This window comes from Ranitomeya imitator, chromosome 4 (assembly GCF_032444005.1).
Source record: "Ranitomeya imitator isolate aRanImi1 chromosome 4, aRanImi1.pri, whole genome shotgun sequence".
Classification (NCBI taxonomy): domain Eukaryota; kingdom Metazoa; phylum Chordata; class Amphibia; order Anura; family Dendrobatidae; genus Ranitomeya; species Ranitomeya imitator.
Window position 1 is genome coordinate 182,687,177 of NC_091285.1, and position 23,709 is coordinate 182,710,885.

Here is a 23,709-nt window from a genome sequence, read left to right on the forward strand (position 1 = left end):
TAGAAAAATATTGGCCTCTGGGCTTGTGTGCCACTCCTGATTCCTGTGTGCGTCATCTCTCAGTCAGTGGGCCATAGAACGCCTATTTTTGGTTTTATTTGTTTTATAAATTCTCCCTGAAAAAATCATTTTATTTTATTTGGTTTCTAAATTCTTCCTGATAAAATCATATTTTTTTTATTATTTTTTTTTCTAAAGTCTCCCTGAAAAAAAAAAAAAAAAAAACAGTGGGAGATTAATATTGGCCTTTCTGCTTGTGTGCCAGTCTTGACTCCTGGGTGCGTCATCTCTCACTCAGTGGCCCATAGAAAGCATATAGTTTGTTACATTTGTTTTCTAAATTCTCCCTGCAAAAATCTATTTTTTTTTTTTGGGGGGGTTTCTAAAGTGTTCCTGAAAAAAATAAAAATAAAAAAAAAATAATAGTGTGACATTAATATTAACATTTGTGCTTCAGTGACAGTCCTGCGTGTGGGGCATCTCTCTAATTTGCAGCCACCAAAAAAAGAGTGTGTAACATTGGGCCTGATTTTCGCTGTGGTCTCACCAACCTGTAAAGGGGTAGCTAAATCATACTGAAGTTATAGCTCACCGTGTAAGTTGTGTGACTGCAACAAATAACGTTAGTTTGGTTACGTTTTTAAAACAATGAGGAAGTCTAGTGGAAGAGGTCGTGGCCGGGGGCGTTCATTGTCAGCTGGTAATGAGGGTAGTGGTAGTGGTGGAGCATCAGGTGGTCGTGGGGAAAAAAATATTGCACCTAAGTCTGGAGCTGTGGAGCCAGGTTCGTCGTCCGGCTACACAAGGCCTCGAACGCTCCCTTTTCTGGGATTAGGAAAACCGCTTTTAAAGCCGGAGCAGCAAGAGCAAGTTTTGGCTTATCTTGCTGACTCAGCCTCTAGCTCTTTTGCCTCCTCTCGTGAAACTGGTAAAAGTAAAAGCAGCGCGTCGTTAGTGGATGTTCACGGTCAGGGACAAGTCACTTCCTTGTCCTCTTCAGCAAAAACAACAACAGAGAAGAATGCAGCAGGCGACACAACGGGTTACTCCATGGAGCTCTTTACACATACCGTCCCTGGCTTAGAAAGTGAAGCAGTTAACAGTCCATGCCCATTACAAATTGAATCTGACATGGAGTGCACTGACGCACAGCCACAGCCAGACTACTATGCTGGTCCTTTGACTCAGACCACAACATTGCCCTCGCAGGGTGCTGATCAAGAATCAGACCCTGATGAGACTATGTTGCCCCATCACGAACGCTATACCACCGAACGACACGGTGACACAGACGAAGTTGCGCAGGAGGTACAAGAAGAGTTATTAGATGACCCAGTTCTTGACCCCGATTGGCAGCCATTGGGGGAACAGGGTGCAGGCGGCAGCAGTTCTGAAGCAGAGGAGGAGGAGGGGCCGCAGCAGGCATCAACATCGCCACAGGTTCCATCTGCCGGGCCCTTATCTTGCCCAAAACGCGTGGCAAAGCCAAAACCTGGTGGAGGACAGCGTGGCCATCCGGTTAAAGCTCAGTCTGCAATGCCTGAAAAGGTATCCGATGCTAGAAAGAGTGCAGTCTGGCATTTTTTTAAACAACATCCAATTGATCAGCGCAAAGTCATCTGTCAAAAATGTTCTACTTCCTTAAGCAGAGGTCAGAATCTGAAAAGTCTCAATACTAGTTGCATGCATAGACATTTAACCACCATGCATTTGAAAGCTTGGACTAACTACCAAACGTCCCTTAAGGTTGTTGCACCCTCGGCCAATGAAGCTAGTCATCAACGCAACATCCCTTCCGGCAGTGTAGGACCACCATTTAGCGCACCACCTGCTGTATCTGTGCAGGTATCTTTGCCAGGCCAAAGCAGTCAGGGTCAGGGAATCACCAGTTTCGTAGTAGGAAACACTGCATCTAGGGCACCGGCGGCAACAATACCATCTCCCACCGTCTCTCAGTCTGCCATGTCCACCGGCACCCCCGCTAGTTCCACGATCTCCATCTCTCCAGTCCAGCTCACCCTACATGAGACTATGGTTAGAAAAAGGAAGTACTTAGCCTCGCATCCGCGTACACAGGGTTTGAACGCCCACATAGCTAGACTAATCTCGTTAGAGATGATGCCCTACCGGTTAGTTGAAAGCGAAGCTTTCAAAGACCTGATGGACTACGCTGTACCACGCTACGAGCTACCCAGTCGACACTTTTTTTCCAGAAAAGCCATCCCAGCCCTCCACCAGCATGTTAAAGAGCGCATCGTCCATGCACTCAGGCAATCTGTGAGCACAAAGGTGCACCTGACAACAGATGCATGGACCAGTAGGCATGGCCAGGGACGTTACGTGTCCATCACGGCACACTGGGTAAATGTGGTGGATTCAGGGTCCACAGGGGACAGCAAGTTTGGGACAGTTCTGCCTAGCCCACGGTCTAGTAAACAGTTGTCTGTAGCCGTTCGCACCCCCTCCTCCTCCTCCTCCTCCTCGTCCTCCTGCAGAAGCAAGAGCTCGTCCACAGACCGCAGTCGCACAAACACTCCATCCGCACCTGCCACTGTTGCACACCAGGTCTCCCATTATGGGGCAGCTACTGGCATACGTCAGCAGGCTGTATTGGCTATGAAGTGTTTGGGCGACAATAGACACACCGCGGAAGTTCTGTCCGAGTTCTTGCAGCAAGAAACGCAGTCGTGGCTGGGCACTGTAGATCTTGAGGCAGGCAAGGTAGTGAGTGATAACGGAAGGAATTTCATGGCTGCCATCTCCCTTTCCCAACTGAAACACATTCCTTGCCTGGCTCACACCTTAAACCTGGTGGTGCAGTGCTTCCTGAAAAGTTATCCGGGGTTATCCGACCTGCTCCTCAAAGTGCGTGGACTTTGCGCACATATCCGCCGTTCGCCTGTACACTCCAGCCGTATGCAGACCTATCAGCGTTCTTTGAACCTTCCCCAGCATCGCCTAATCATAGACGTTGCAACAAGGTGGAACTCAACACTGCACATGCTTCAGAGACTGTGCGAACAGAGGCGGGCTGTTATGTTTTTGTGGGAGGATACACATACACGGGCAGGCAGTAGGATGGCAGACATGGAGTTGTCAGGTGTGCAGTGGTCGAAGATTCAAGACATGTGTCAAGTCCTTCAGTGTTTTGAGGAATGCACACGGCTGGTTAGTGCAGACAACGCCATAATAAGCATGAGCATCCCCCTAATGCGTCTGCTGATGCAAAGTTTGACGCACATAAAGGATCAGGCGTCTGCACCAGAGGAAGAGGAAAGCCTTGATGACAGTCAGCGATTGTCTGGTCAGGGCAGTGTACATGACGAGGTACCGGGCGAAGAGGAGGTGGAGGATGAGGAGGATGATGGGGATGAGTATATTTTTAATGAGGAAGCTTTCCCGGGGGCACGGGAAATTGGTGGCGTGGCAAGGCCGGGTTCTGGTTTTTTGAGGGACACAAGTGACGTAGATTTGCCTGCAACTGCCCCTCAACCAAGCACAACCGCAGATTTGACAACGGGAACTTTGGCCCACATGGCGGATTATGCCTTGCGTATCCTCAAAAGGGACACACGCATTACAAAAATGATGAACGATGACGATTACTGGTTGGCCTGCCTCCTTGATCCTCGCTATAAAGGCAAATTGCAAAATATTATGCCACATAAGAACTTGGAACTAATATTAGCAACAAAACAATCAACTCTTGTTGACCGTTTGCTTCTGGCATTCCCTGCACACAGCGCCCGTGATCGTTCTCACACGAGCTCCAGGGGCCAGCAGACCAGAGGTGTTAGAGGGGCAGAAATCAGAAGTGGCGTTGGCCAGAGGGGTTTTCTGACCAGGTTGTGGAGTGATTTTTCTATGACCGCAGACAGGACAGGTACTGCAGCATCAATTCAAAGTGACAGGAGACAACATTTGTCCAGTATGGTTACAAACTATTTTTCATCCCTTATCGACGTTCTCCCTCAACCGTCATTCCCATTTGATTACTGGGCATCCAAATTAGACACCTGGCCAGAATTGGCAGAATATGCATTGCAGGAGCTTGCTTGCCCGGCAGCTAGTGTCCTATCAGAAAGAGTATTCAGTGCTGCAGGTTCAATACTAACAGAAAAAAGGACTCGTCTGGCTACCCAAAATGTAGATGATCTAACCTTCATTAAAATGAACCACAACTGGATTTCAAAATCTTTTGCCCCACCCTGCCCGGCTGACACCTAGCTTTCCTATGAAAAGGTCTTGCCTGTGGACTATTCTGAATGACTTTTCCAATCTCGTAATTTTCTTCACCTGATTGTCCAGCATACGACATGTTTCCACCTCACGAAATGGCCAAACTCCCCACACGGGGCCGTGCTATCGCCACTTTGCGCTTGGACCCTTGAGAGTGCTGTTTGTCTGAAGAGGTGGGTGTGGCCGCTTTTGGTCGACGGCACTGCCACTGGGTCCCTCATAGTACAATAAAGTGTCTCTGGCGGTGGTGGTGCGCACCCAACGTCAGACACACCGTTGTAATATGAGGGGCCCTGTGCCTGTACCGCCGGCCACAAGCCAGTTCCCCCCCCCAGCTCAAACAGTGCTCTACCACTAGCAAAATTATCTCTCACAGCTTCACCAATGTGTAGTCTAGGCGCTGACATCCTTCAATGCCTGGCACTGACAATACCATTGTTTTGACATTTTTGTTATGTTAGGCCTTCGAAGCCTGTCTGCGGTCCCTTCTTTCTACAACTACTACACTGACCAGGCCACTGCTGGCCGTGTTACCCTGGAACCAATTTAAAAGTGCCTACAGTCAGCCCAATTTTGTTATGTTAGGCCTTCGAAGACTGTCTGCCGTCACTCCTTCCACTAGACTTCCACTGACCATACACTGCTGCCCATGTACCCCTGGAACCAATTTAAAGTGCCTACAGCCAGCCCAATTTTGTTATGTTAGGCCTTGGAAGCCTGTCTGCGGTCACTCCTTCCACTAGACTTCCACTGACCAGACCACTGCTGCCCGTGTACCCCTGGAACCAATTTAAAAGTGCCTACAGCCAGCCCAAGTTTGTTATGTTAGGCCTTGGAAGCCTGTCTGCGGTCACTCCTTCCACTAGACTTCCACTGACCAGACCACTGCTGCCCGTGTACCCCTGGAACCAATTTAAAAGTGCCTACAGCCAGCCCAAGTTTATGTTAGGCCTTGGAAGCCTGTCTGCGGTCACTCCTTCCACTAGACTTCCACTGACCATACACTGCTGCCCATGTACCCCTGGAACCAATTTAAAAGTGCCTACAGCCAGCCCAAGTTTGTTATGTTAGGCCTTCGAAGCCTGTCTGCGGTCACTCCTTCCACTAGACTTCCACTGACCAGACCACTGCTGCCCGTGTACCCCTGGAACCAATTTAAAAGTGCCTACAGCCAGCCCAAGTTTGTTATGTTAGGCCTTGGAAGCCTGTCTGCGGTCACTCCTTCCACTAGACTTCCACTGACCAGACCACTGCTGCCCGTGTACCCCTGGAACCAATTTAAAAGTGCCTACAGCCAGCCCAAGTTTGTTATGTTAGGCCTTGGAAGCCTGTCTGCGGTCACTCCTTCCACTAGACTTCCACTGACCAGACCACTGCTGCCCGTGTACCCCTGGAACCAATTTAAAAGTGCCTACAGCCAGCCCAAGTTTGTTATGTTAGGCCTTGGAAGCCTGTCTGCGGTCACTCCTTCCACTAGACTTCCACTGACCAGACCACTGCTGCCCGTGTACCCCTGGAACCAATTTAAAAGTGCCTACAGCCAGCCCAAGTTTGTTATGTTAGGCCTTGGAAGCCTGTCTGCGGTCACTCCTTCCACTAGACTTCCACTGACCATACACTGCTGCCCATGTACCCCTGGAACCAATTTAAAATTGCCTACAGCCAGCCCAATTTTTTTATTTTAGGCCTTCGATGCCTGTCTGCGGTCCATTCTTTCAACTACTACTACACTGACCAGGGCACTGCTGCCCAAGTACCCCTGGAACCAATTTAAAATTGACTACAGCCATGTGTGATTATTTTAGGCCTTCGATGCCTGTCTGCGGTCACTCCTTCCACTAGGCCTCCACTGACCACACCACTGCTGCCCGTGTAACCCTGGAACCAATTTAAAATTGCCTACAGCCATGTGTTATTATTTTAGGCCTTCGATGCCTGTCTGCGGTCACTCCTTCCACTAGGCCTCCACTGACCACACCACTGCTGCCCGTGTACCCCTGGAACCAATTTAAAATTGCCTACAGCCAGCCCAATTTTTTTATTTTAGGCCTTCGATGCCTGTCTGCGGTCCATTCTTTCAACTACTACTACACTGACCAGGGCACTGCTGCCCAAGTACCCCTGGAACCAATTTAAAATTGACTACAGCCATGTGTGATTATTTTAGGCCTTCGATGCCTGTCTGCGGTCACTCCTTCCACTAGGCCTCCACTGACCACACCACTGCTGCCCGTGTACCCCTGGAACCAATTTAAAATTGCCTACAGCCAGCCCAATTTTTTTATTTTAGGCCTTCGATGCCTGTCTGCGGTCCATTCTTTCAACTACTACTACACTGACCAGGGCACTGCTGCCCAAGTACCCCTGGAACCAATTTAAAATTGCCTACAGCCATGTGTTAATATTTTAGGCCTTCGATGCCTGTCTGTGGTCACTCCTTCCACTAGGCCTCCACTGACCACACCACTGCTGCCCGTGTACCCCTGGAACCAATTTAAAATTGCCTACAGCCATGTGTGATTATTTTAGGCCTTCGATGCCTGTCTGCGGTCACTCCTTCCACTAGGCCTCCACTGACCACACCACTGCTGCCCGTGTACCCCTGGAACCAATTTAAAATTGCCTACAGCCAGCCCAATTTTTTTATTTTAGGCCTTCGATGCCTGTCTGCGGTCCATTCTTTCAACTACTACTACACTGACCAGGGCACTGCTGCCCAAGTACCCCTGGAACCAATTTAAAATTGACTACAGCCATGTGTTAATATTTTAGGCCTTCGATGCCTGTCTGTGGTCACTCCTTCCACTAGGCCTCCACTGACCACACCACTGCTGCCCGTGTACCCCTGGAACCAATTTAAAATTGCCTACAGCCAGCCCAATTTTTTTATTTTAGGCCTTCGATGCCTGTCTGCGGTCCATTCTTTCAACTACTACTACACTGACCAGGGCACTGCTGCCCGTGTACCCCTGGAACCAATTTAAAATTGCCTACAGCCATGTGTTATTATTTTAGGCCTTCGATGCCTGTCTGTGGTCCCTCCTTCCACTAGGCCTCCACTGACCTGTCTACTGCGGCCCGTGTACCCCTTGAACCAACCTAATAAAATATTTAAAAAATTAATTTCATTATAAAAAATAAGATCGTGTTGAGATCTCAAATGCAGACATTTTAACAATCAAAACAAACACACAACAAATATCTGGAACTGTACTACAAAGGTCCAACAGCTACAATTTCTTTCTCCTGCAAGAAGTTAACTGAAAGTTTTTTGGAGTTGTTAACACAGATATGGCATCCACCGAGTGTTGTCCTGTCGCGTCTCCTTTAAATTATTTCCAATAAGATGTTAAACTATTAATTTAATAAAATCAATAATTAAAAAAATAATTGAGTAAGTCAAAAGCACATTGCAAATAAACATTAATTACAAATCAAGAAGCATGGCGCGTCCGAGGGTGAGTAGATACCGAATAAGAATATAATCACCCTCGGACGCGCAATGCTTATTTACAACAGCCTTCCTTCCTAAGAATCAGCCCTTCCGTGGTGTAGAGAGAGGTTGTTGTTACACTCCAAGGTGTTCCCCAGGTTGCCTTTCCTGAGCTTCGATCTTCCGGCTCTCGTTTAGTAGCTGTTGGAAACTACGCTGCATTAGGCCTACTAATTGTGTATGGGTGAAACAGTGGCGCATCTGCGGTCCCTCCTTCCACTAGGCCTCCACTGACCTGTCTACTGCGGCCCGTGTACCCCTTGAACCAACCTAATAAAATATTTAAAAAATTAATTTGATTATAAAAAATAAGATCGTGTTGAGATCTCAAATGCAGACATTTTAACAATCAAAACAAACACACAACAAATATCTGGAACTGTACTACAAAGGTCCAACAGCTACAATTTCTTTCTCCTGCAAGAAGTTAACTGAAAGTTTTTTGGAGTTGTTAACACAGATATGGCATCCACCGAGTGTTGTCCTGTCGCGTCTCCTTTAAATTATTTCCAATAAGATGTTAAACTATTAATTTAATAAAATCAATAATTAAAAAAATAATTGAGTAAGTCAAAAGCACATTGCAAATAAACATTAATTACAAATCAAGAAGCATGGCGCGTCCGAGGGTGAGTAGATACCGAATAAGAATATAATCACCCTCGGACGCGCAATGCTTATTTACAACAGCCTTCCTTCCTAAGAATCAGCCCTTCCGTGGTGTAGAGAGAGGTTGTGTTACACTCCAAGGTGTTCCCCAGGTTGCCTTTCCTGAGCTTCGATCTTCCGGCTCTCGTTTAGTAGCTGTTGGAAACTACGCTGCATTAGGCCTACTAATTGTGTATGGGGTGTAGAGACAGGTTGTGTTACACTCCAAGGTTTTCACCAGGTTGCCTTTCCTGAGCTTCGATCTTCATGCTCTCGTTTAGTAGGTGTCGGAAAGTAGGCTGCATTAGGCCTACAAATTGGGTATGGGGTGGAGAGAGATGGTGTGTTACACTCCAAGGTGTTCCCCAGGTTTCCTTGCCATTGCTTCGGTCTTCCGACTCTCGTTTAGTAGTTGTAGAAAAGTACACAGCATTAGGCCTACAAAATGGGTATGGGGTGGAGAGAGATGGTGTGTTACACTCCAAGGTGTTCCCCAGGTTGCCTTTCCTGAGCTTCGATCTTCATGCTCTCGTTTAGTAGGTGTCGGAAAGTAGGCTGCATTAGGCCTACAAATTGGGTATGGGGTGGAGAGAGATGGTGTGTTACACTCCAAGGTGTTCCCCAGGTTTCCTTGCCATTGCTTCGGTCTTCCGACTCTCGTTTAGTAGTTGTAGAAAAGTACACAGCATTAGGCCTACAAAATGGGTATGGGGTGGAGAGAGATGGTGTGTTACACTCCAAGGTGTTCCCCAGGTTGCCTTTCCTGAGCTTCGATCTTCATGCTCTCGTTTAGTAGATGTCGGAAAGTAGGCTGCATTAGGCCTACAAATTGGGTATGGGGTGGAGAGAGATGGTGTGTTACACTCCAAGGTGTTCCCCAGGTTTCCTTGCCATTGCTTCGGTCTTCCGACTCTCGTTTAGTAGTTGTAGAAAAGTACACAGCATTAGGCCTACAAAATGGGTATGGGGTGGAGAGAGATGGTGTGTTACACTCCAAGGTGTTCCCCAGGTTGCCTTTCCTGAGCTTCTATCTTCAGGCTCTCATTAAATTGTGGTTAAATGGAACAACTGCATTTGGCGTACTAGTTGGTTTGGGGCCTACTATCGGTGTCTGCCACTCCTTGCTGTTCTCCTGGTTTCCTGTCCTGAAATTCCATTTTCAGCCTCTCGTTAAGTAGTTGTTAATGTTAGACTGCATTTGGCCTACTAGTTGGGTTGGGGCCTACTATCGGTGTCTGCCACTCCTTGCTGTTCTCCTCCACTGAACAAAGCTGTGCCGCCTGTTTACTACGGTTGCCAATTTTGAACTGCATTTCGACTACTTACTGATTTGGCCCTACTCTCTGTGTCAGCCTCTCATTCCAGTTGTCCTCCACTGCAATGCCCCCTGGTTATTCCTGTGTTACCAATTTTGAACTGCATTTAGCCCACTTTCTTCTTTGGGCCTATATCTGTGTTTCCACTTCATCGTGCCCATTGCCCAGCCAGTGATAGATGAGTCTGCTGGTACATTGACCCATAACGCAACATTCCCCGTGCACGCTACACAACAACATTGTGACCCTGCTGAAAGTCAGGTTGCTCTTCCCGCATACCATACCACCTTACACGGGGACAAAGAGGAAGGTGCAGATGAAAGTGCAGGTTCCTTCATCAGGTGGGGGGAGGAATACTAGTTGGCGACGTCACTGGCACAGGGCCTCTCATAGTACGCAAAAGTGTTGCTGCCGGTGGGAGGCGCCCCCGCCGTGCAAACACACCGCTGTACTTTGAGGGGCCCTGTGCCAGTGCCAATGCCAACGAGTGGGCCCCCCCTGCTTGCTCAGGATCACAGCACTTGCAAAGTTGAAATACTTACCTCTCCCTGCTCCACTGCCGTGACGTGGTCCAGATTTCCTGGGCCCACTAATTACTTGAACCAGCCCTACCCCCCACAACTTTAGCCAAATGACCCCCAATTTCAAATGCCTTCCAATTATTTTAAGGTAAATTACGCTTGACAAGCTTCATTAAGAAGAATGGATGGTTTTGACATTAAAATGGGCACTCTAGGTGTTTTCCTGGCCCCCACTCACTGCCGACTATGCTGCCCCATTGACTTGCATTGGGTTTCGTGTTTCGGTCGATCCCGACTTTACGTCATAATCGGCCGATTTCACTCGACCCGACTTTGGACATAGTCGGGTTTCGCAAAACCCGGCTCGACTCTAAAAAGGTCAAGGTCGCTCAACTCTACTGGTTACCATTGTAAATGTAAAAAAAAAAAAAAACACATACTCACATTCCGGTGCCTGTCACGCCCCCGGCATCCGCTTCCCTGCACTCCTCCTGCATCCTGTGTAAGCGCCGGCCGTAAAGCAGAGCGGTGACGTCACCGCTGTGCTCTGCTTTACGGCCGGCCGGCGCTGACACAGGATGCAGGAGGAGTGCAGGGAAGCGGACGCCGGGGACATGACAGGCACCGGAATGTGAGTATGTGTTTTTTTTTTTTTTACATTTACAATGGTAACCAGGGTAAACATCGGGTTACTAAGCGCGGCCCTGCGCTTAGTAACCCGATATTTACCCTGGTTACCAGTGAACACATCGCTGGATCGGCATCACACACGCCGATTCAGCGATGTCAGTGGGTGATCCAGCGACAAAATAAAGTTCTGGCCTTCTAGCTCTGACCAGTGATGTCACAGCAGGATCCAGATCGCTGCTGCGTGTCAAACACAACGATATCGCTATCCAGGACACTGCAACGTCATGGATCTCTATCGTTATCGTTGTAATGTTGTTCAGTGTGAAGGTACCTTAAGCTTCAGAGGATTAGCAAATGGTCATTATTTCCTAATAGATGGTGGCCCGATTCTAACGTATCGGGTATTCTAGAATATGTAGGTAGTATATAGCACAGGCCTAGGTACTATATTGCACAGTGACGTAGTATATAACACAACCGACATAGTATATAACACAGCGTACATAGTTTTTAGCAGAGCTACATAGTATATAACATAGCCAAGTAGTGTATTGCACAGGTATGTAGTATATTGGTCAGCCACGCAGTATATTGCACAGCCAGGTAGTATATTGGACAGTCACATTGTATATTGCCCAGCCACATAATATATTGCACCAGCTACATAGTATATAGCACAGAGATGTAGTATATAACAGAGCCCATGTAGTATGTAACACAGCTCACGTAGTATATGCAATGTGGGCACTCACCTTCCGAAGGCCCCTTGAAGTCCTGGCCCTGTGTGCGGTGCACGCAGCAGCTTCCGGTCCCAGGGTTTGTATGAGCGCAGGAGCTGTGATGACGTCGCGGTCACATGACCATGACGTCATGGCAGGTCCTGCTCGCAGGACCTGTGATAACATCGCGGTCACATGACAGTGACGTCATGGCAGGTCCTTCTTGCATAGCATCCTTGGCACCGGAACCTGCCGTTTGCACTGCCGAGGACAACACCAGACCTCGGAAGGTAAGAATAACCTTTTTTTTTATTGTTATTATTTGTAGTATTACATCTGTTTACTATTGATGCTGCATACGCAGCATCAATAGTAAAAAGTTGATCACACAGGGTTAATAGCTGTGTTAACGGACCGCGGGCATTAACCCTGTGTGAGCGCTTAGCGCTGACTGCAGGGCAGTAAAGCAGCGGCCATTTCACTGCCAGACTATGGCCGTCGCTGATTGGTCGTGGGCGTTTTGCCACAACCAATCAGCGACTTGGATTTCCATGACAGACAGAGGCCGCGACCAATGAATATCCGCGACAGACAGAAGGACAGATGGAAGTGACCCTTAGACAATTATATAGTAGATGTACTGTATCTAGAGACACAGGATATTTGAAATGCAAGACTTTGGTCTTTAAGTTCTTACTAAAGAACTGGAGGGCAGAACAGTGTGTGAATTACCTAAAAGAAGAGAAGTGTGCTGAACAAAGGAAAGATCCCAGAGTGAGTAAAGTAAATGGCGAAATACCAAAGAAAGAAAAAAGCAAGTTATTTTTTCAATCAGATAATTTTTTTTGTTGTGAAAGGTATCAAGACACATTCACATTTAAATTGTGTTTTTTTTAAACAGTCAAAACAAATTAAAACAAACACACACATAAATATACAAGTAATTGAGAACCAAATAAAAAATGATTCATGTTAATGTTCATCATAGGTATTATCCTTTGCTTACTACAATTTACATACATGAATACAAATATAGATGAATATCATGTGACTGCTTGTGTATTGCATTAAAATAAAGAGAATTATAGCATTTACATATAATTACCATATTTATTCATGCATAAGCGGAGTTTTTTCAGCACATTTTTTATGCTGCCAAAGCTCCCCTCAGCTTATACTCTAGTGAGGGTCTCACATACAGTATTTTTTTAAACTAAAAGACGGAGGGGGAGCAGCGAGTCATAGGAGACATGAGCCCGTTGCTGCGACAAACACCTGTGCCCGCTTCTAAAGAGAAATGAATATTCACTGCTCTCCATGCCAATGGGAGTGGAGAGCAGTGAATATTCATTTCTCTTTAATAGTGGACACGCTGTTAGCCACAGCACCCAGCTTCCTGCAGCTCCTGGGCTCTGAAGTGTGGCCGCTACTTAAGGGAACAAATATTCACTGCTTTCCACTCTCATGGGAGTGAAAAGCAGTGAATATTCATTTTTCCTTAATAGCAGGCACAGAATTCAAAAGCCGCCGGACAATCACGTGTGCCCGCTACTTAAGGGAAAGAATATTCACTGCTCTCCACTCCTATGGACGTGGAGAGCAGTAGATATTCCTTCCCTTTAGTAGCAGGCAAACAGGATCACCCGTCCACTACAGCAAGCCAGCGTCTGAGGTTGCTGTGCCCGCTATTAAAGAACAATGAATATTCACGGCTCCATACACCCATAGTCCTGGCTTGGAGAGCAATGAGTATTCCGCCAGATGTCCTCTGCTTGTAAGCAGCGCTTTACGTCACTGCCAAGAGCTGTGACTGAGACTGAGAGAATGTGGCCCATGCAGCCACTGACTTGGCAAAACATGCTTTGACAACCCTGACAGGCTGAGAGGCCTCTTTCACTTACACCAGTGAAACAGAGCCCTATCAGCCCGGTAAGACTGCAACCAGTTCCTTGTTAGATATAAACTCAGTCCGTTAGTGGGATTATATCTGGGCAGAAACCTGCCCTGGTAGCATGTGAAGTTAAAATAGAGAGCACAGATGTGTGGAATCGAAGATCTAGATAAAAGAACAGCCCAAGGTTAAATTATATATTTAATCGCCCTAAGGGCACACTAAAGAAAACAATATATACGCAATGGCTATACATATACAATGGTCAAATATGCAAATACAGGAGATAGTACAAAAGTATAAGCAGATGAAATATGTCAGTCACCAGTTTGATGTTCGATTATGTGTTGGGCCGCATGGGTGTGTGGGGATCCAGCTAGTTCCAGGTCCTTCTAGCACGTTACTTGATGTGGCTCCCTTTAGAAGTGAAGAGTAAGCATGACCAAGAGATCACATGGCCTTACACAAGCCTTTATCCTTTTTGTCTGTCACTCCTTTTCCCACCCCTGGGATGGCTTATATCCCCCTCCTCTGGCGGTGTGTAGCTAAATCTCCCAACACCTATCAAAGATCACAACTTCCCATTGGAAGGTAATAGTTTGGAGGATCTGGCGCCATCGGATGCAGCTGGGCCCCCGTTACTCTTAGAGACCAAACATGGCTCCGCTACCAGGCTTCTACTAGCCACTTTGCGTACCTCCCCACCCTAGGGTGCTAGAACGGATCTAGATACTGGATGGGGTTTGGCCCGTTCCAGAGATCTTGAAAATGTAAGTGGTGTGTGGCTAGGACATACCATAACTCCATATTCTCCTTAAATCTCCTTATGAAATCCTATCTGCAGTTTCATCTTGAATGAAGTGGTGGTGAATTCTGGTTCAGTCTTTGTCTATTGGACTGCTGTAGCCAAGCACAAGCATGTTCTGCTATTTTTATCAGTGCTATATAAAATGAAAGGTGTGGAGAATAAGCATGTGGACCTCTGCTCCATTCAGGATGGGATTCTAGAGCTTGTTCCAGTGCCCCGTTCTCAGGATTGATGGATGTACCAGCCGTCAGACTCCCAGCAATTAGTAAGTTCTAACTTATTTTGGGAGTAACATTTTACATTCTCCCTGTGCACAGCTGGTGACGGAAGCACAATAATACAGGTGAAATGCCAAATGGACATATGGTAACATCTGCATACCCTCCATGGGCGTGAACCTTTTGACAGATAATGTTTTTACCTTATCTTCTAACCGATTGGTCATGCACATTCTTTTAATTATTGTCCATTGACATCTTTAGAAAATGACTATCTGTACAAACATGTATTTTGTCGGTAACAATATTTGGAACAAACTTGCTTCTTTTATAACTTTTAAAAGTCACAGTTCAGTTATGTAATTTTACTGTTCTACATGTGCACCATGTTATAATCTAACCGCATTCTTTTATTTCCACATAGGAGTCCATCATCATCATCACAATACACAGATCTCAGCTTCTACATTGTCATGCCTGTACAACGTATCATGAAGTATCCATTGTTACTAAAGAATATCTTGAGCACAGATGCACAGGACAAAGACTCACGAGATGCAATGCAGAGAGCCCATGACACCATGAAGGAGGTGAATGTCAACATCAATGAGAATAAGAGACGCAAAGAAGTTGGTGAGAAATGTTTTAGTAAATGACACTTAATGAAATGGTTTAAATTTAAAGGATTGTAGAATCCTAAATTATATATTTTAAGGTACCGTATTTTATATTAAAATATTGGCATATGTTATACTTGGCTAAAAACTTCCTGGGAGAATACAGTGCTCAATGTGGGTTAGAAATGTGCACTAAAGATGAGCTGCAAGGCAGAGGTGGAAAGGAGCTAATGGTTTTCCCTACAATTGATTATATAGATTAAAAAGAGTTCTTTATAAATATGACAATATTCATAAAGTTAAAGTTTAGAAGTGGGCACACCTAGTATATCCAGCCCTCGAAGATGATCAATGGTTTGTGAAGAGAAGAGATAATGTCAATACCTAAGAGAGAAACTAGAACACATAGCCTTCTCTGAGTAAGTAAAAAGCATTAGTGCATATAAATAACATCGGGTGCTTAGTAAACACTGTTTTTGATTAAAAAAAAAACATTAAAGCCATTCTACCAGCGACAGGGTGTACACAATCGGGACGGTCTTGGCTAGTGTCAGGAAATATCAAGACCTCTCCCTGCTTCCGCTCGAGTGGTTACCAGGGGCGCTATTGGCTGGAGCACCCAGATTTACTTTACACTACTGGAAGTCGGACTTGTGTATTGCTCTCAACTACATGTTTGTTTCACTGTTCATCACTAATTCTACATACTCATGTACTTGTCACTTTATTCCCAATTGTTCCTTTTCCATTTGTTCAATCTATCAGTGCAGCAGTACCTAATTTTTTCATTTTGACTCTCACTATCCACGGGCCACCCAACAGGGCTCATTGGTCTGCCAGTAGTTATTAGAACCCCTCCCTATATCCGCTGGACACTAGTATATTTTACGTATTAACTTCAAGACTAAGTTATGGTAGATAATACGGGCAGCACGGTGGCGCAGTGGTTAGCACTACAGCCTTGCAGCGCTGGGGTCCTGGGTTCTAATCCCACCCAGGACAACATCTGCAAAGAGTTTGTATGTTCTCTCCGTGTTTGCGTGGGTTTCCTCCGGGCACTCCGGTTTCCTCCCACATTCCAAAGACATACTGATAGGAATTCTAGATTGTGAACCCAATCGGGGACAGTGATGATAATGTGTGCAAAAACTGTAAAGCGCTGCGGAATATGTTAGCGCTATATAAAAATAAAGATTATTATTATTATTATTAATGGTGGTCTGTCAAAAAGTCTTATGGCTACAATTAACATAGAAGGAATGGGACTGAGCCAGTATGTGGACATGTAAAAATAATAATAATTTTATTTGTATAGTGTCAACATATTCCGCAGCACATACAATAAATTCAATACAAGGTAAGACAGTTTCAACAGTTACATTAGGAGTGAGGACCCTGCTTACAAGCTTACAATCTACAAGAAAATGGGGAGGACACAATAGGTTAAAAAGTGCTTGTTATTTCAGATCCAGCAATTAATTGTAATAAATAGGGGATGAGGAGAGGAGTAAGAGCCTGTAAAATATATAGTGAAGGAGCAGTCAGTGAGGATAGAGGAGAGCCAGCAGAGACTAGTGTCCTTGAGCCTGATAGAGCAGAGCATAGTGAGGAGGAGCTGGTGATCCACTGGCCAAATGCAGCAGAAAGATTCAGGAGAATCGGCAGGGAGCAGTGACCTTTGGATTTAGCTGTTAATAGATCACTATAGAATTTAGTAAGGGAAGTTTCAGTAGAGTGTGAAGAGAGGAAATCAGATTGTAGAGGGTCAAAAAGAGGGTGATCTGAGAGATAGCGGATTAGACGGTAGTGGACCAAGTGTTCCAGGAGTTTAGAGATGAATGAAAGAATAGAAACAGGTCTATAGTTAGTAAAGGGGTTATTATGATGACTTGTTTAAACGAGGAGGGAAGATACCGTAAGAAAGAGAGAAGTTAAATACATTAGTTAGGTGAGTGTTGACAAACGGTGAGAGATACTGCAGGAGATGTGAGGGAATAGGGTCACTGCAGCACGTTGTAGGTCAAGAAGAAGCGAGGAGCTGGGTAACTTCTTCTGTAACAGGCTCAAAGATATCAAGTGAGCTTGAAGTGCAGCAGGGAAGGGGATCCAGGCGCTGAGGAGATTGGGCAAAATTGTCCTTCTGGGTGTGGTTCATTTTTTTTATAGGAAATGAGTGGGTACATCATCACTGCTGAGGTTGGTGATGGAGGCCTGTGCTTTAGGGCAGGGGTGTCAAACAGCATTCCTCGAGGGCTGCAAACAGGTCATGTTGTCAGGATTTCCTTGCATTGCACAGGTGATAATTTAATCACCTGCAAAGAATGATTCCAGCACCTTGTGCAATGCTAAGGAAATCTTGAAAACACGCATGGTTTGAGGCCCTCGAGGAATGCAGTTTGACACCCCTGCTTTAGGGCTCAAAATGAAGTGTAAGGTTTCAAAAACTCATTTTGGTTTGTTAGCTAGTGAAGTGATGAGGGTGGTGAAGTAGGATTGTTTGGCCAGATGAAGGGCAGAGTTATAAGTTTTGAGCATGACCTTATAGTGAATCAAATCCTCTGCTAAAAGCGATTTTTTTTTTTTCCACTGACGCTTAGCGCACCTTGAGCAATGCTGAGGAAAACATGTCTGCATAGTATGCCAGGGTTGCCGTCAACTTCCACAGTGGCTTGCAAAAGTATTCACCCTCTTGGCTTTTTGCTTATTTTGTTACATTACAACCTGTGTTAAAATGTTTTTGTAATCCATTTTGTGTGTGATGCATCAGCATTAAATAGTATGGTGAAGTGAGAAAAATGTAGGCTTAAATTTATGATCAATTAACTCAAAGTGGCACGTTCATATATATTCAGTCCCTTTTCCATTAAGCCACTAAAAATTTCTGGTGCAAGCAATTACCTTAATTAATTATAAATCACAGGCTTAGTGAAATTAAGTCTACTTGTTGCAATCTAAAGGTCATGGTCTGTTTGGTATATACACACCTTTCCTGAAAGGACACACAGGCTGCAACACTATTATGCAAGAGGCAACACTCAGCAATCAGTACAAGTCAGGGTTGGATTGTGAAAAACTATCCTAATCTCTGATGATTCCTTGGAGCGCCATCAAATCCATTATCATCAAATATAACAAACATGGTACCACAGCAAACATGTCAAGAGAGGGCTGTCCACCAAAACTCTGGATGGTGCGAAATACAGGGATATTCTTGAGCAAAACCTGTTTCAATCTGTCAGAGATTTGAGCCTGGGACGGACGTTCATCTTCCAACAAGATAACCCAAAGCATAATGCCAAAGAAACACTCAAGTGGTTTAAGGGGAAACGTGTAAATGTTTTGGAGTGGCCCAGTCAGCCCAGACCTTAATACATTTGAGAATCGATCATCAGACATGAAGATTGCTGTTCACCAGAGGAAACCATCTAACTTGAAGGAGCTGGAGCAATTTTGCGTTGAGGAATGGGCAAAAATCCCAGTGTTAAGATATGGAAAGCTCATAGAGACTTATCTAAAGTGAATTGAAGCTGCAGTTGCCTCAAAATGAGGCTCTACAAAGTACTAACTATAGGGAGTGAATAGTTAAGCACACTGACGTTTTCAAATATTTTGTCCTATTTGTTTGCTTCACAATAGAAAGAAAACCAAATGTTCACAGTTGTAGCCATGTTCTTTGCATGAACTAATGCAAACCATGAAAAAAAACTTTGAAATTCCAGGTTGTGTGGTAGCAAAACTCGAAAAATGCCAAGAGGGTGAATACTTTTGAAAACCACTGTAAGACCAATTGTTACAATCTTATTATAAACTAGCTGAAGAGCCCAGGGTTGCCTGGGCATAGTAAATATCTGTGGTTAGTTATAGCACCTCACTTCTCTTATTTTCCCATCACACCTCTCATTTTCCCCATCACATCTCTCATTTTCTCCCTCACACCTCTTATTTTCCCCCTCACTCCCCTCATTCCCCCCTAACACTTGTCATTTCGACCTCACATCTGTCATTTTCCGATCACTCCATTATTTTCCCTCACTCCTCTCATTTTGCACTCACACCTTTTCATTTTTACCTCACACCCCTCATTTTCACCTCACACCTCTCATTTTCACATCAGTATATACATGTTTGTCATCTCCCTTATATATAGCATACACCTGTATGTCATCTCCTGTATATAGTATATACCTGTATGTCATCTCCCCTGTATATAGTATATACCTGCTGTGTCATCTCCCTTGTATAAAGTATATACCTGTATGTTATCTCCTCCTATATATAGTATATACCTGTATGTCATCTCCCCTGTATATAATATATATCTGTCATCTCCTCCTGTATATAGTATATACCTGTATGTCATCTCCTCCTGTATATAGTATATACCTGTAGGTCATCTGCTCCTGTATATAGTATATACCTGTGTGTCCTCTCCTCCTGTATATAGTATATACCTGTATGTCATCTCCTCCTGTATATATAGTATGTACCTGTATGTCATCTCCTCCTCTATATAGTATATACCTGTGTGTCATCTCTCCTGTATATAGTATATATCTGTATGTCATTTCCTCCTGTATTAGACCTCGTTCACACGTTATTTGGTCAATATTTTTACCTCAGTATTTGTAAGCTAAATTGGCAGCCTGATAAATCCCCAGCCAAAAGGAAGCCCTCCCCCCTGGCAGTATATATTAGCTCACACATACACATAATAGACAGGTCATGTGACTGACAGCTGCCGGATTTCCTATATGGTACATTTGTTGCTCTTGTAGTTTGCTTATTAATCAGATTTTTATTTTTGAAGGATAATACCATACTTGTGTGTGTTTTAGGGCGAGTTTCGTGTGTCAAGTTGTGTGTGTTGAGTTGCGTGTGGCGACATGCATGTAGCGACTTTTGTGAGATGAGTCTTGTGTGGCGACATGCGTGTAGCAACTTTTTGTGTGTCGAGTTGCATGTAACAGGTTAGCAAGTTGTGTGCAGCAAGTTTTGCGCATGGCGAGTTTTGCGCATGGCGAGTTTTATGTGTGGTGCCTTTGGAGTATGTGCAAGTTTTGTGTGAGGCAACTTTTGCATGTGTTGCAACTTTTGTGCATGTGGCAATTTTTCCGCGGGTGCAAATTTTGCGTGTGGCGAGTTTTCCCATGAGGTGAGTTTTGCACATGTGGCGAGTTTTGCGTGAGCCTAGTTTTGCATGTGGTGAGTTTAGCGCGTGGCGAGTTTTGAGCGGCGACTTTTGTGTTTCGACTTTTATGTGGCGAGGTTGATGTATGTGTGGTGAAATGTGTGCGGAGCGTGATATGTGTTCAAGCACGTGGTAATGTGTGGCGCATTTTGTGTGTGTGTTCATATCCCTGTGTGTGGTGAGTATTCCATGTCGGGGCCCAACCTTAGCAACTGTACGGTATATACTCTTTGGCGCCATCGCTCTCATTCTTTAAGTCCCCCTTGTTCACATCTGGCAGCTGTCAATTTGCCTCCAACACTTTTCCTTTCACTTTTTCCCCATTATGTAGATAGGGGCAAAATTGTTTGGTGAATTGGAAAGCACGGGGTTAAAATTTCACCTCACAACATAGCCTATGTCACTCTCGGGGTCCAGACGTGTGACTGTGCAAAATTTTGTGGCTGTAGCTGCGACGGTGCAGATGCCAATCACACACACACACACACACACACACACACACACACACACACACACACACACACACACACACACACACACACACACACACTCAGCTTTATATATTAGATTATTGTTAAAAAAGTCATACATCTCTAGCTCTAGCCATTAAAGGATCTGTTTCTACATATGTACAGTCATGGCGGAAAGTGTTGGCACCCTTTAAATTGTTTCAGAAAATGAAGTATTTCTCCCAGAAAATTGCAAATGTTTTTTATACAAATATTTATTTAATTTATGTGTATTGGAACAACACAAAGAAACAAAGGCAAATTGTACATAATTTCACACAAAACCCCAAAAATGTTCCAGACAAAATTGTTGGCACCCTCAACTTAATATTTGGTTGCACACCCTTTACGCATCCTTTAGGCTATATGTGCACACGTACAGAAATTTCCTGAGCAAAACCGGACATTTTCTGCCCGAAATCCGTTTTTTTCCGGAGCTTCCCATTGCATCAAATAGCAGGAAAAACACAGAAAAATCCGCAAAATTAATGAACATGCTGCGTTTTTTACCGCTATGCGTTTTTTTCGTGGAAAAAACGCATCACGTGCACAAAAATTGCAGAATACATTCTAAATGATGGGATGCATAATGTTTACGTTTTTTAAGCATTTTTAGGCCATGTTCACACAGTGCGTTTTTTTTCTGCGGAACCGCAGCGTTTTTGCCGCTGCGGTTCCGCAGCTGTTTTCCATGCAGGGTACAGTACACTGTACCCTATGGAAAACAGGAACCACTGTGCACATGATGCGGGAATCGGGAAAAAAAGCCGCGCTGAATAGCCGCGGTAAAAAAGAAGTACCATGTCACTTCTTTTTTCGGAGCCGCAGCGGTTCTGCACCCATAGACCTCCATTGTGAGGTCAAACCCGCAGTAAAACCCGCAGATCAAAAATATATCTGCGGGTTTTATTGCGGCTTGTGGTGCCGAACCGCTGCAGCAGGAAGTGCGGGGAAGCGGGCGGAAGTGCGTGGGCGGAGTGTGGCTGCCCCGATCCCCTCCCCGTACTCCGATGCCCCCCCCCTGTGCTCCGATGCTCCCCCCGTGCCCTAATCTCCCCCCCCCTTATACTTACCCGGCCTCCCGGTGTCCGTCCAGCCATCTTCTCCCTGGGCGCCGCCATCTTGCAAAATGGCGGGCGCATGCGCAGTGCGCCCGCCGAATCTGCCGGCAGATTCGTTCCAAAGTGCATTTTGATCACTGAGATAACCTATCTCAGTGATCAAAATAAAAAAATAGTAAATGACACCCCCCCCCCCCCCCCTTTGTCACCCCTATAGGTAGGGACAATAAAAAAATTAAGAATTTTTTTTTTTTTTCCACTAAGGTTAGAATAGGGGTAGGGGTAGGGTTAGGGTTAGGGTATTTTCAGCCATTTTAACCCTAAAAAAACTTCCTAGAAAACACACAGACTCTGCATAGAAAACTGCATAAAAAAAAGGATCAAAAAACGCATCAAAAAACGCACCAAAAAAGCACAAAAAAAGGACCAAAAAAAGGACCTGCGTTTTCTGCCAAGAGCTGCGGTTTCAGTCCTGAAAAAAAAGGATGGAAATCAGGAACGTGTGAACATACCCTTATAGCGAAAAAATGCGAAAAAAATGCAACGTGTGCACACAGCCTTAAAATAAATATCTGCAATCAATCACTTCCTATAACCATCAACAAACTTCTTACACCTTTCAACGTGTAACTGAAATGACTGTTTATATATACACTAAAAGATTGAATGTTTCTACATCTAGAATGATATATTCGGTCTGATCTCGAAGGTTAGACAATGTAGTGTTCCCATGTCTGGAGTTTGCAGTGTTAATTCTAAAAAATGTAGCAGATCCCAAGGGAAGTGAGAGGCGCTCCAAACCTGAGGGATTCAACCCGCTCTGTAGAGGACCCTAACAGATTGGCAGGCTTTCTTTCGCTTTCTTATGCAGCATCCTCACTTTCATGCAGAGGCGATATGGGTAACACAATGGCCCTCTGGCTTTGGGGCCCAGTTACAACTTTGACTGTAGCCCCTTATAGCTCAACCTAATGAGAAGTAAAGTGTTTAAATTCCTTGTTTCTCATTAGTTTTTATAGGTTCCATTTACCAAAACTGTGACTGAATTATAGGAGCAAATATTATGTACAAATCATTATCCTCTTATTTTTTTCTTCTTGAAACAGCCAAAAAGTACCTGCAGTTTGACCAGCGGACTATAAAGGAAAAGGTCTCAACGCTGAACACTCGTACTATATCTAAGAAGTCTCAACGTGTGAGTCTGTTTATAAAGCAAGAGGCTGGCATAGTACCCAAGGTAAGACTTTTCAACCCTGTTTCCACTAATTCAAACACATAAGTAAATCATTAAATAAACAGCATAGACGGGTGAGCATTTACTGTAGAATATAACAATATGACGTTCATCTTACCAAGGAGTGAATATCAGATTAGCTGAAACTTAAGTGAAAGGCCTCCATTGTTTCACCAATTTTAAATGAGTGTGAAGAAAAACAATTCAGACCAAAACCCCCAGATCCAAAATGGCTTTAGGAAGAACTACCCTAAATTGGAATTTGGTTAAAGAGAAATCATTCTCATGAATTAAAAAATATGAAGCAAGTGGAGGCCCAATCACCAAAAGAGATTGACACATACTCAACGGGCAGACAGGACAACTGAGAACTGCACCTAATCAGATTCAAGTGCCTCTTCCCGACTCATCCATCTTGGATTTGTGGAGAACAAACTTCACATAGTTAGAGACAAACAAACAAAAGAAAAAAAACATACCAGAAGCCAGAAGAATCCCTATGGCTTCTAGGAAGCAACTCCCTAATTCTCAGAGCCTCAAAGAATATAAAAACAAAGTCTCAGGTTCATAAAGATCAGCATTGTTCACACCGGCCTTGATGAGGAGATTTGATGAAA

General features: G+C 44.7%; 1 protein-coding gene across 1 annotated transcript in view; it reads left to right on the forward strand.

Annotated features, from left to right (window-relative positions):
- The window catches only part of ARHGEF37 (Rho guanine nucleotide exchange factor 37), a 138,060-nt gene that overhangs the window by 85,977 nt on the left and 28,374 nt on the right, over positions 1 to 23,709 (forward strand). The window contains exons 7-8 of the mRNA XM_069764153.1: positions 14,908 to 15,116; positions 22,965 to 23,095. Coding sequence (XP_069620254.1) covers positions 14,908 to 15,116; positions 22,965 to 23,095 — 340 coding nt within the window. The remainder of the gene's footprint in view (positions 1 to 14,907; positions 15,117 to 22,964; positions 23,096 to 23,709) is intronic.